We start from the raw sequence: 14,190 nt of genomic DNA on the forward strand, positions 1-14,190 counted from the left end.
CTGAAGGTGTGTGTATATTTATTTTTGAAAGAACTATGTTTAACTTTGGCTTTTCATTATAAAAAACTAAACAAACCTCTTTAGTGTTCTTTATTCACAAGCTATGTTGCTAATCATGTATGCTTTTTTTTCGACATACATGACGTTTATTTGGACATACATGTTTAAAAAACGTTTCGATATACTATGGAATTATTTTTTAGACATACTTTACTTTGCCGTTTAGAATTTTTAAGACCTTTTTATTTCATGTTTTTTTTATGAACTTTAAACTATGTTTTTTACGACATACTATGACTTTTTTCACATTTTTCGACACACATTACTATGACATTTTTTGGACATACTATGTTTAAAAAAACAAAAAACTATATTATGACTTTCTTTTCATATTTTCCGTCAAACTATACTATGACCTTTATTTCGTATTTTTCAACATACTATGACGTTTTTAATTATTTTTGACATATTCTACTTTTACTTTTTTTCATATTTATCAACAATATAGTATGACTTTCTTTCCCACATTTTGACATACAGTAGGCCTACTATACTAGGAAGTATCTTTCGTATTTATCGACATGTTTTTTTCAACCATACTATGTCGTTACTCGTTTTACATTTTTGTTCGATATACTACACGACAACGCTTTCTTCCAATTACTAAACTATGACCTTTTTTTGTCAGGTTTTTTATGAACTATGTTTTTTTTTCGACATACTGTTTCTTACATATTTTTTGATATACTATATTACAGTTTTTCTCAATTGCTAACACACTAAAATGCTAAATAAAGCACAATTATTTTAACTGACACTCAAAGAGCAAAACATCGGCTCAAATCTCCAAAACTCTAAACACGTTTTCAGCTTTTCACACAATTTGCAATTCAACATGGCACTTTTTGCAAACCACTGCACACGTTTCTCCACGTAAGACACAGGAATCTGACATAAAGTCACGTGTTAGCTGTTTTAAAACACTAAGGTTGCGTTCCAATAGTCCATTTAGCTTAGGAACCTTCCTAACCAAGTGAAATGACCCGGAAGTACGTCAGTGGCAGCCATGTTAAGTGCCGTTCCAATTCTCCAAATGAAAGGAAAGGAGGTTTCAAACTTCCTTTATAACCTCCTTTAGCTTAGGAACCACTGGACCTCCCTTACCGAAAGGAGAGGAGAAAATGCTGCCCCACAATGCCTTGCAGCCGCAGCATTTGCGTCACACAACAGTCGGCCGTTCACGGAAACAAACGATTATGACGGAGAAATTATATCATGAAAGTTACGGTGCTTATTAAGCATTTTAAAACGTATGTGGTAAGTTGCCAAAGTGCTTTGTTTTGAACGTTCATCAGTATTGTAATCAAAAAGAGAAATATGAACGTTAGTTTTTACTGAAATGAACATCAAACATCAACATCAACATTTCACTGAGCTGTGTGGGGTTTGTTCAACTTTTAAGAGATGTTTGAATGGTGATATACACAGTGATAGGTGTTAAGGACTAACGTTTATAATAAATACATTTGTATTGATTTTAAGATATTTTCATACAATCATAAGTATTGGGATCATTTGTATTAATGTGGACCGGAGGGAGAGGGTGACGAGCATACATTTCACTTTCCTTTTTTATTTCAATTACAACTTTGGTCATGAAGAATATGTTTCTCTGTTGTCCACGTTCATAAAGCATAAAACAACAGCATCAGAGCACGGTGCAGATCAGATGAGTCCCTCGTTCTTATTAAACATCCATGTAGTCCTTTGTATAGAACATTGTAGTTTCCATAAGAGGCTTCTCAATTCCTAAATTTCCCCTCCTCGACTCCCCTCCTCGAGACTTAGTCCCGCCCACAGGAGATGCGAGCGGAGGACTGAGGAGGGAAACGAGGAGAGAGGAGGGGAAGCAGCAGGCGGTTAGAGAAATGAGAACTCCTCTCCTCTGAGAGGTCATTTTAAAGAGACGTCCATTAATGATGACTGGAGGCACAGCAGCCCTCTGTCTGATGGACAGATGTGTTCATGACGACTTATATATTTACTTTGATTCATTGACAGTGCGGTATAATGAGACAATAACAGGCTACAGATGCGGGGACACACACACACAAATATATTTATATAAATACAATTTCAGAATCAAACAAGTATGAGAGCACTCTCATAATAACGTAGCACAATCAGAGACTGGATATACCCCCCCCCCCTCTCCCCTCCCTCTCTGGTCGCTGAAATAGGGAATTGAAATTACGGGCCAAAAGTTGTATTTACAAGTAATAAAAGTAGGCTAAGCATAGGAGCAACTGAGACCCGTCTGTACTCCGCATCTACACACTGTACCAAACACACACACCTACACACTGTACCACACACACCTAGCTCCTAAGCATAATCAGGCTACAGCCGTTGTGTATTGTATTATGCGAAGCCCTAAATTGTCTTACTGAGTGATATTTTAAACACTGCTCTGCTTTCTGCACGGACCTCACAGCTGTTCTCACTGTAAACATCGCGTCGCGATGAAAGCAGTTACTAAAATACTATAAAATAAATATCCAGGGGATGCATGCAGAGCTGTCATTGGCTGAGATAAGTCCGGCCGTGCGTAACGCCTCCACCGTTCCCGGAAATGAATACATTACATTACATTACATGTCACTTATTAGACGCTTTTATCCAAAGCGACGTACATACTCAATACTGTGGGCAATCCCCACAGGAGCAATTTGGGGTGAAGTATCTTGCCCAGGGACACAACGACATGCTGACTGCAGTGACCTGTGAACCTGTGACCTCCTGATCCCAAGACCAAGGCTCTATCCACTGCGCCACACGCCTCCGTGGAGGACCGGTGGAGGAGCCATTAGTGTCTCCTCAGTTAGAGCTCATCCAGAGAGCTTCCTCGATGCTCGATGCTCGGTCCTAGGTGTGCATTTAGAGAAATGAGATGTCCTTCAAAATGGCGCGCTGAAATCCATTTCCGGGTCAGACCGAGGAGACGAGGAGTCGAGGAGGGGAAATTAGAGTATTGAGAAACCTCTATAGTATGTCTAAAAACATTTTAAAACATCATAGTATGTCCAGATAAATGTCGTAGTAAAAGTCATAGTATGGTAGCCTATGTCGGAAAAAAAACGTAATAGTTTATTGTTCAAAGAAATACATGAAAAAAGGTCATAGTATAGTATGTCTAAAACAAATAAAATGTCATATTAGAAGAATAGACGTTTTTTTTCAAAATGCTATACTGTGACTTATTCTTTCACGTTTTTTTATGAACTACAAACTATTGTTTTTTTTTCAACTTCCTATACTATGACGTTTTTTTTCCAATTTTCCGACAAAATATACTATGACGTTTTTTTCTTCAAATACTATACTATGACTTTCTGATATTTCTATGATATTTTTTTAAGACAGTCTAATCTATTACTTTTTTTCAGTGTTTTATTCGACATACTATGTCCTTTTCTTTCCAGATTTTTCTGATTAGTATGATATTTTATTCAACATAGTACACTATGATGTTTGAAAAAAAAAGTTTGGCAAACTACACTCCAACATTTTTATCCAAATACTATGACTTTTTGTTCACATTTCTTTTTGAACATACTAAACTTTGATGATTAAAAAACACAGGACATTCTATATTATGCCTTATTTGACATATTTTTCTTTTAGAAAAACTATAAATACTATAATATGACGCTTTTTTTTCATATTTTTGGACATACTATACCATGACATGTACTATATTAATGTGGTTCTCGTGTCCCATTAGCCTGACACCTTAATGCCCAGAGAGATGGTTCCACTTGGCCAAAGGGAACAAGTGTGACTCTCAGGGAGCAATTGGCCTCACAGGAGCTTTCCTTCTAATAAACCTGAGAATGTTAATGAGCTCCACACTCCCCATTCAAACATACTGTTTCAAGATGAATACATGTCGCCTGGCTTTGAGCTATGTTTAGAAACAAAGTGTGAGCATTTAAAAAAAAAGTACAACAGCTCATTCTGAAAGAGACATCTTGCTAAAGAATTCCCCGTTATTTCCAGTCTTTCTGCTCCACTGTGGGGAATACCAATGAGGCGTTATGTAGGTCAGGCTCTGAGGAGTGTCACATCGTACCCTTCACTCTGTCTCTGGACCTCTCGTCTGAGCATATGGTCTCTAGCTACTTGTCATCTAACTAGGCCTGCTTGAGTATTTAATGAGCATGAGATGCAGCTCACACACTCAAAATAACCTCATTTACATATCACGATAAAGGAACAATGAGAGATAGACAAGAGGCAACAACATTTTTAAAATAGCTAAATAAAACTTTAATAGGTCTAGTTGCAAATGTACATAAATTGCACAGCCACATTTTGTCAACACAAATTCCTCTGTACATTATTGTTTTGTCACTGTCGTCAAAGGAAGCAGAATCCAGCAAATACTTTATACTTTCAACATACTTACAAAAGTATTTTCTACAAGATAATAGAAAACATACAACATCTTTTACTTTATTTATAGCTTTATATTTTTAATAGATCTTTTGTCGGACTGGATGAAATGTGTGACGAGAGCTTGTGGTTATCCTACTAAAACCTGGGTGAGAACATGGAGGGGATAAAATAACTGATTGATGATGAGAAGTGAAATTAAAAAAACAAAGCAGTACTAAGTATATCAGTTAACTTGTATAGTTGTAAACTGAGATTTGAAGTAAGACTATGTCAAATGTGATAAACAACAGCCTCTGCATAATGCTTAACTACTGTTATGCTAATCCTCTGATTTAGCTAAATGCTAAACCATAGTTAAAAAACAAATAGCTTGGCATTTAGCTATAATGCTCTTACAGTAACTGAATTGAATAACTGCCTTTTAAAGCAAACATGACCTGACATTTGCTAATGTTGGCAACCAAAAGTGATTTGTTATAACAGACGAGGCAAGAATTAGCATCACTAATTCCATGTGTTTAGCTAAGGTAAATGCTAAAAAGTAGTTAATAAATTCATTATTCCAGTGAAACTGAATAATGAATATGCCTTTTATAGCAAATGTATCTTGAATGATTTGTAATAAAGTATTATTTGTTTGTCAAAAGTAACATAGTCTGGCTTTAATCTCTGCAGTAAAAAATTAAGGACTGAATGTGAGGTACAATTTTGTTGCGCTAGATGAGACTTCTTCAGTCTGATAGAAAGTTTTGTGAATGATCTATAGAAAAAATCCCTTTCTTAGGTTTTGAAATATGCCACTTTTCAAACAACTGAAATGGGTACTTTGCTTAAAAAACAAGAAGCTAAAAAGCTCAAATAAACACCAACCACCGAGGATAAAAGTGCATTGAGCTAGACTGATGAGAAATAACAGGATTGGGTGGGATGTTCCACTACTTCCCAAGAGTCTAACTGCTCCTTATTCCGTTTTTTTGGCTAGTGATATTACACTCTAAATACAAAAACAATAGCTCTAAACACTGAAGGTTAATTTAAATTGTATAGTTCTACCCCATGAGGACAGATGACCGACTGAGCTATTTTGTATTTACAATATCCATAGATACAGCAGAGTTTGAGCACAAGATACATTTACAAAAAAGCTCTGTTAACATTAGGTAAAAATAGTGTGTGCATTTTATTTACACGTTCCCAGGCTGTCCAGCCTCACGATGCACTCGGTTATCATATATTTACTGTATATGTCTGCAGCAAAGCATTCATCATTGTCGTCATCACCTTCGAATTGGCAACAAAAAAACTAAAACAAACGGTGAAGCTACCATTGGCTCGAGAGCGAGGTGAAGCATGCGGAGCCTCACACTTGATGTTTACAGTCTGTTACAGGTAAGAAAAAATCAATACAAAAATATACAAAATACAGATGCTGATGCATGGGAGCAAATGCAAAGAGAGATAAAAGGACCAAACCCCATGTTAAGACCATCTGTGAGTTAGCATATTCACATTAGAAGAACAAGGGATGAAGAAGGGTGGAAGCGAGGAAGAAAAAAAGAAGAAGAAGCAAAATGATGTCACTAGGATTAATAATCACAGTTTGGATGCAGCATACGTCATTACCACTGACACATAAAAGCAGTTAGAGATCAAATGTTGAAACAAAGGAGGCCATTATGAGAACGGCTCACCAGTCCAGTGTATAGTGTGAGAGGGCAGGGTTTCCGTTATCGGGATATTTAAATCTCTCCGGTCAATATATTAGGTGTGGCATCAGTGAAGAGCAAATGTGCCATTGATTGTATCATTTTACAGGGGGGGGGGGGGGGGGGTCGTGTGAATCACAGGCAAAACAAGCCGGTGAGCTTTGGTTTTGTTTGGGATTTCTTTCGTCCTTCTTTTTCACTGAGTTCCTCTTATATGGGTACGTACAAGTCTACGGGGTAAGCTATGTAAGCATACAATTACTAAGCTAAATGGTACTGTTAAAATGAAGTCATTTCCAGTGGTAGTTTATAAAAAAGGATCCATTTCTATGTAAAAGGGGCATAGCTCACATAAAATATATAAACAGACTGGGCTGTTGGCAGATCCTTGTGTCGTATATCCACCTTTGATTGTTGAGGACATGTAGTGCTGCAGCGGCCCCTCCACCAATGGAAAGCATCAGAAATCTAAATGCCGTGATGATGTGGTTCTTTAAATAGCCTGCAGATGAAGATCAATAAGCACCAATAATATTTGATCAGAAGTCCTCCCAAGTGTCCAGGAAATTGAGTTCTTCTAGGGCCGTCACTAACTGTTTCTAACGGAAACCCTGTGAGTGAGTGAGGGTCTTCACACGTCTCTCCATAGCTCTGGTGCTACTAGAGTGAGAAGACCACACGTGTGACTCACACAGAACATCTCAATTGGGGTTTGAATTGATCTGAAGAGCAATGATGAGCACCAGAAGAAGAAACCGAGCACATGCACTGCACACTGAATGGAAAGGATCAATGATGCAGGTAGGGGGGGGGGGGGCGATGGTGCTGATCACTGCTCGGGGGGGGGGGGGGGGGACCCTCTCATCCAGGGCTCTGCAGCGACACACTGCAGTCTTTCATCGCAAGAGAAGAACACTAGATCTCACTCCTAAATAAAGGGCTGCTTTTATATTTGAGATTATCAAATATAGACATGTGTGTATACTCTATAGAAGAAAAGAAATGCATACATCTATATTAAATCTCATCAATATAGCATATCACATAGATTTACTTTACTCTTCATAATACATTTATGTGTGTACACCTTTCCTGTACCCTTTACAAACCACAGTATAAGTTGTGCCTTTTTTGCAGAAATCGAGAGCTGTGGGATAAAGTCGAGGTGTGTTCCTTACTTAAGGCGGTTCATGTACCAATAGCTTCTCACAAAGTGCACTACATGGGGATGGGGGGGAGGGGGACACACTCAGGAACACACCAAGGAGAGAGAAAAAGGGACATAAAGATACTTTTGACTAAAAATATCTATTTTTTTTGCGCACCTATTTGGTTCTTTATAAACAATGACTTTAACTGGAAGGTAATCCTCTCCAGACAACGATCATCCTCAATGCGTGCTCATGGTTTTTAAGCGGGTCCACTCGGTTCTCAAGAGGGAAAAACAGAAAGAGAGGAGGAAAGGAGGGTTGCAAAGGTGACCGTGAGAGGCGGCCGTCACTGTGAGTGGTTGAATAGTGGTTCGTCCCACGCGTAGGCAGGGTCTTGAACGTCCCTTCCATCCTCTGGAGAAGTGTTTGACAGATGGACAGCTTTGAGTTTTCTATGTACAAACTCTGCCCCGCCCCCTCGGCCCGCCGCTCCTAACGAAGGCCGTCTGGTGGTCTTCTCGAGGGATCTGTCCGCTACTTGGCGCCCTCTCCAATGCTGCCCAAAAAGCTGAAATATCCTCCAAAAGTAATATGTCCGCTTTCTAAAAACACATACACTCTTGCAGTCTTTCAAACCGACATGCAGCCATATGCATGCATGCAGACGTCCTCTCTCTGAATAACTGTACACATTCCACAGGGCAGAGGAAGGCTCTAACAGTTGCTGCTGTTCCGGAACTCTCCGTTCTCAGTAATCTGCAGTTTGGAGGGGTTGGTGGGGGAGATGCCGTTGCGGGTCTGCATGCTGTAGCGCTCCTTGAGCTGCGTGAGGGCGGACATCAGACGGGCGTTAGCTGCATCCAGCGAGGCTATGCGCTTCTCCTGCGCACGCACACACACACACACACACACACACACACACACACACACACACACACACACACACACACACACACACACACACACACACACACACACACACACACACACACACACACACACACACACACACACACACACACACACACACACACACACACACACACACACACACACACACACACACACACACACACACACACACACACACACACACACACACACACAGTTAGAGCAACAGATGGAATCTATTTATATATATACAAAGCAAGGTGCTGCATGGGAGACGTGTTCTCTGAATCCCACCAAGGAGCTAGCCTTGCTCTGGTTCATTCAACAAAAAGAGGTTTTTTTATTCATAGGATTATCGGCGACTTTTTTCATCATTCAAATCTTTACAATCGAACACTTTTATGATTTGTTAACTGTGATGCAGATGTGCTACGTTAACTGGGCTGTCAAAGAACATCAAAATGTGAAGAACTCTTAAGCTAGCTCACTTATTTCAGAAGTAAAACTAAAACCCCATTCCAAAATGCCACTGACTTTAGGTAGACGGGACCTAAGTGCAAACATGCAACCTTACTTTTACTTTATTCCTGCTGGTGGGGGGTTTCTAATGAAACATGTTCTTCTTCTTCTTATCCAAACCCCTTTCTAAGTAAAACTTCCTTTTCTATAAGGCTTGCTTGAACAATTGGATATACAAATGTGTCTAAATTGCTTGTTTTATACGTGAAAAGTTATCCCAACAAAGCAAAATGATTGGATTACAGCAGAGTATTCACTTTGAGTTTTCTTTTTAGGTTATACATTTTAAATCCATATTAATCTAGACAAAGTCATTTGAAATAAAAGCACATTTACAAGTCACATCTGAGCATAAGTCAGTCTCTCCTGATCTTGCGTACAGATGCGAACATTTTGTGCCCCTAAGAAATGAGTGTGTGTGAGGGCTTCCTACACCAGGCTCTCTGTGTTGATCATATCATGCAGATGGCTCAGAGGCAAACCTCCCTCTCTGTCTTTATAATGAGATTTCTCATTTCCATTCTCTGCGCCTGCTTACCGAGGGAGACAACTTATTGCCTTCCTGTGGCGTGTTTGTTTGCACATGCAAAGTCTCATTACTCGCAGCGTGAAGGAGATTAATCACCTTTCCGTGTTGGCGAATGTTATGTTGCAGCATCGTGGTTCCCCCCCCCCATGCTGTTGTTGAATCCCGTTGACATCAATCTCTAAAGACGCACCTTAGTGCTTAGTGATGTGTTGAAAGGCATTAATGAACACTTTGTCCAGCTCGCAGCAGAACTGCTCTCCAGTGCTAACTGTTTTGCCTTTTCAATTACTCGTTGATCATTATATTCCCAACAATCAACTTTTCAGTTTGCACTTTTTTGCTTTCCTAGACAGATTTTAAACACAGTTGTATATGAACAATAACCTCATGGATTATAGAACAGCATGTTAACAGAAAACTAGATAAGAAATGAGTAAATGTAGGTTTCAAAAGAGAGGGAGCAGAGCCACCCGAGCCTGTCAGCGGCAGCTCTGAGTCGGCTATGAATGAAACATCTCTGGAGCGACCCTTTGTTTCCTCAAGCAGAGGACACACGTGGCAGCACGTACAAATGGAACCGCTGGTAGAAAGTATCTCTAGAACCACATGGAACCTGCAGAGTGAGCTGACCTGTGCGTCGATGATCTTCTGTTTAGAGTCCACCACGGCCTGCATGTCTGAGTGATCCTTCTTCAGCTCCTCTTCCACCGACATCAACCTGCAGACAGGACACACACACACACACACACACACACACACACACACACACACACACACACACACACACACACACACACACACACACACACACACACACACACACACACACACACACACACACACACACACACACACACACACACACACACACACACACACACACACACACACACACACACACACACACACACACACACACACACACACACACACACACACACACACACACACCAATATATAAAGAGAAACAGAAAGCTGCCTTTTGGCACCGGCTGCACAATTCACTTTTTCTTTAATTGAATGTAGTGAATATCCAATATTTGGTCAAATATGTAGAGATATCTGCATAAATAACTGTGGTTCCGCAGGGAAGCCGTTTTCTACACAGCAATATTCTACAGACTAAATATACAACTACAAATATTTGATTGTTAAATAACCTCTTAAACAAAAGAATCAGACTTTTATCGTTTCAAAAAATGTGTCAATGGTGTTGTGAATATTGTTGACCAGTTTCCTCTAAATCAAAGTCAAGTACAAATAATTGCAATTGTTAAAATATTTCAAATACATTTCCCTTTTGATTTGGGGCATTTTGCACAGACCAAGCGTGGTGACACAGCTGCTGCTTGTTAAAACATTCCCTAAAGCCACACTAAATATGACATTTATAAAGCTTTACGAGGCAGTCTCTTAAAAACGTTGGCTCTCTTGATGGAGAATAAGAAATACACATGACCCCTGCCATTAAATGCTTTTTTCAAGCAGCCCTGACTCCCACCCAGCATCTTCCTCCTCCTCCCTCCCTACCTGCTGATGATGCCCTTCATCTGCAGGTCCTTGTCGTCCTGCTGTCTGCGCAGGCGCTCCTCGGACTCCTCCAGTCGGGCCTGGTACTCCATCAGGACCTTCTGGGCCTGCTCGTCCTGGCCCTTCAGACGGGCCTCGTACTCCTCCAGCTTCTGCACCGAGGCCCGCAGCTTCTCCTGCAGCACCAGGATCTCCTGCTGGTACTGAACAGAGAGAGGACCATCATCATGTTCTGCTTATCACCACCACCATCATCCTCATCCTCATCATCCCTATCAGCTGGGACGCCTTCATTAACATAGCTAACAAGAAGCAAAAGACATCTCTCAATGGGGCCTGAGATGATATCCTGTTGTCCCTGAGAGAGTGTCATTTAGACAGAGAAGGGAACCACACGGTTCATTTACAAGCCATTTTCATTATTGCACTCTTACACTTTGCCTGGATAGCTGCCCTAAAAAACGTGTTGGGAAATCAATGATCCTTTTTTTCTTTCCAATCATTCACTTTCATCCATATTAGCAATGCTTTTATGGCAGAAAATACATAAGTGAGACCTCTGAAATAACCCCTATTGAGAAGTCAAACTGGCATTCAAATAGAGTGAAAGAAAAGAGAGGAAGTTTAGGATGAAACGAGAATAAGGAGGAGGAAGGGAGAAGGGAGGCATGGAAGTAGGAGTCTAGTCTGTGAAATAAGCTCTGACAATCTCTCTCTGACCTCTCGCTGGACCTCAGAGGCTTTTGAAGCAGCTTTCTTCAGTCAGGGGGCGGGGGGGGGTGCGGACTAATGGAGAAATCCAATCTCTTCAGGATAGAGAAACATTTCTTACAGCAGTGAGGGACACTGTGATCAGTTGGCGTGACACTGAGACCAGGGAGAGTGAAGCCAGACAAAAGCCTACAGCCACTGCTAGCTAAGAGCTAAAGGCTAACAACAACTTGCTCACAATGACACTTTACAAATGTTAATGTTTAACAGGTTTAATATATAAATGATTAATACAAATTGCAACTGAGGCAGAGGAAATTGGTCAGTAAACAAAGTATAGCATATGAACATTTTGACCTGATGAATAATTGAACTTTAGCCAAATTCATTTCAATTCTTCCTCAAAAGGGACATGGACAACTGTTCTTTTGTCATGGCTTTCCCTCCAGCAGTTAAAACATCATATAATGATATTGACAATAGAGGTTGTCATTAGGACTAAACCTCTATGAATAAATTGATGTCATGGCAATCCAGGTCAGCTGACTGCTAATCACATGCTTGAAGTCACGCTGCTAGCATGACTAAAAGGGGTGAACAGATTGTTATACTGTCATATATATGTAGCACTGTTTGTTCTACTTAATTAAATCAATATCTTGTCAGTTGTTTTAAAGAAAATACTAGACTATACTTCTACATTATCTCCTGTCTCCCATCGCATCAACTACAACATTCTGGTCCTCACCTACAAAGCACTCCACCATCTGCCCCCCCCTTATCTCACACACCTTCTCACCCCCTATCAACCCCCACGGTCCCTCAGATCCACCCAGCCGGACTGCTATCCATTCCCACATCCACACTCTGCAGCTTTTGGGACAGAGGCCTTTTCTCCATGTCGAGGAGGCTTGCTTGGTAGCACAAGTATGCTGGGTATTTAAACAGTGATTCGGCGCCACTCGATGACGTAGTATGCTTGCAATAGTGGCTCTGGAGCAGCTTTACTCGACATCGAGAAACGGCCATAGCCTTCTCAGTGGCAGCTCCTAGGCTCTGGAATCCCCTGCCCCCAGATCTTCGTGACTCTGAGTCCCTCACAGTCTTTCAGTCCCGCCTCAAAACACATCTTTTCAATAAGCCCCCCCCCTCTCTCAATGAACTTCCTCTTGACTGCCTTTTCTGTTGATTTTATTTGACTATATTCATTTGTTTGCCTGTCCTTGTTTGTCTACCCTCCCTCATTCTGTAAAGCGTCTGTGAGTTGTAGAAATATCATGTGTTATTATGATTAAAGCTCCCTGCCCCTGTCAAAAGTCTTCTCTGATATACCTGATACTAAATATTTTTAGACCAAAGAAATACAGCCTAAAAAATGAAGTGATGTTTTTTGCAGGGCGTCTAATGATAAGGTCCTCGTAAGATGCTTTTCAACAATATTTAATGTTAAGAAACCTATGTAATCTTTACTAGCATTTAGCTTGGGAACTTTATTGCATGTCATACCTTAAATCTTTCAAAAAGTGTTCTTTGAAAGTGTATTGTTAAAGTGCATTTTAAAGGGTGTTCTAACCTATTAAGACACTGTTTTGTTCTAGACCTGGTACCTGCAGAACAAAACTCAACTTAATATTATGTTTACAGCTTTTAATTAAGCAACACAAAATGTCAGAACAGTTTTTAAAATGATATACTTAGTAAGTTAAACTCAAATGTGTTTGTAATGTTATAGGCTATAATCAACTATAACAAACTTATAAAGATACATTCAAGACATAGTCATCTATAAACTATTAGTTTATGATAAAGCCTAACAGTCTTATAATGCTATTATTTACAGTTATACAATCTTCTTCCCAGATAATAAAGTGAAACATCTTATAAGGAGTTATTGGGGCCTTCTTGCCAATGAAATAAGGCTTATTTAAAATGAGCAGTTTATCTGTGTTTTGTATGTTAACAGCTCATTAACGAAGAAGAACTAAGCAGGTCAAAGACTAACTGCCACATTCGACTTCTTTTTCCCCGTCAATCTCCTGCCCACTACTGGGACATTTTTCCCATCATCCCCTTCTCTTCCCTGGAGGAACGGTGACGTCAAATAGATGGATCTCATGGCCTTTTGTCCACTCCTCTCTGTATCTCTAACATCTCCTGCTCCTGCCGTGAGATCTCCAGGGAATACATGACATCTACTGCGTCTGTATCTGCCGCTGACAAACTCACCAAACATCCACTCTGTAACCCAATGTCTCCCTACCATGTGTGCATGTTTTAGAATAAGACTTACTGTAGATAAGGTAAAAACAAGACTTAAAAAATACAACCTTTTCACATTTTCAGCGCCCACATGGAAGAGACAAAGACTACACACACCATGAATCGCTCTCCACGGTGCATTGTGCAGAAATCAAGTGCAGAGTTAGCTATCAATACAAAATATATCAAAGTACCTAATACGATGCTGAAAGCATTTCAAGTGAACTGACCGTGCCCTTGGCTCTCCCCTCTTACTACCTCCTCTATATTTGGAATACACTGTAGGATGAACTCAGAGCAAATCAAACTATTAAAGAAGAATGAATTAACTGTACTCCCCTTCTGCTGTATTTCTTTTTCGTCCTTTTAAATGGTACCTTAGCAAAGGGCTGCATGTCTTTTTGTGTGCAATAAAAGCTGTTACTAAATTATTATT

General features: G+C 40.1%; 1 protein-coding gene across 2 annotated transcripts in view; it reads right to left on the reverse strand.

The window, feature by feature from the left end:
- Positions 1-4,302: 4,302 nt before the first annotated feature.
- LOC307025196 (disabled homolog 2-interacting protein-like) overlaps positions 4,303-14,190 on the reverse strand; it is a 38,298-nt gene continuing 28,410 nt past the window's right edge. For both annotated transcript variants that reach the window (XM_079659821.1, XM_079659820.1), the window contains 3 exons: positions 10,785-10,987; positions 9,885-9,972; positions 4,303-8,197 (listed from right to left, as the gene is read on the reverse strand). In XM_079659821.1, the coding sequence (XP_079515947.1) occupies positions 8,030-8,197; positions 9,885-9,972; positions 10,785-10,987 (459 nt within the window). In that variant the 3' untranslated portion in view covers positions 4,303-8,029. The remainder of the gene's footprint in view (positions 8,198-9,884; positions 9,973-10,784; positions 10,988-14,190) is intronic.

The sequence above is a fragment of the Notothenia rossii genome (assembly GCF_949606895.1).
Source record: "Notothenia rossii genome assembly, chromosome: 11".
Lineage (NCBI taxonomy): Eukaryota > Metazoa > Chordata > Actinopteri > Perciformes > Nototheniidae > Notothenia > Notothenia rossii.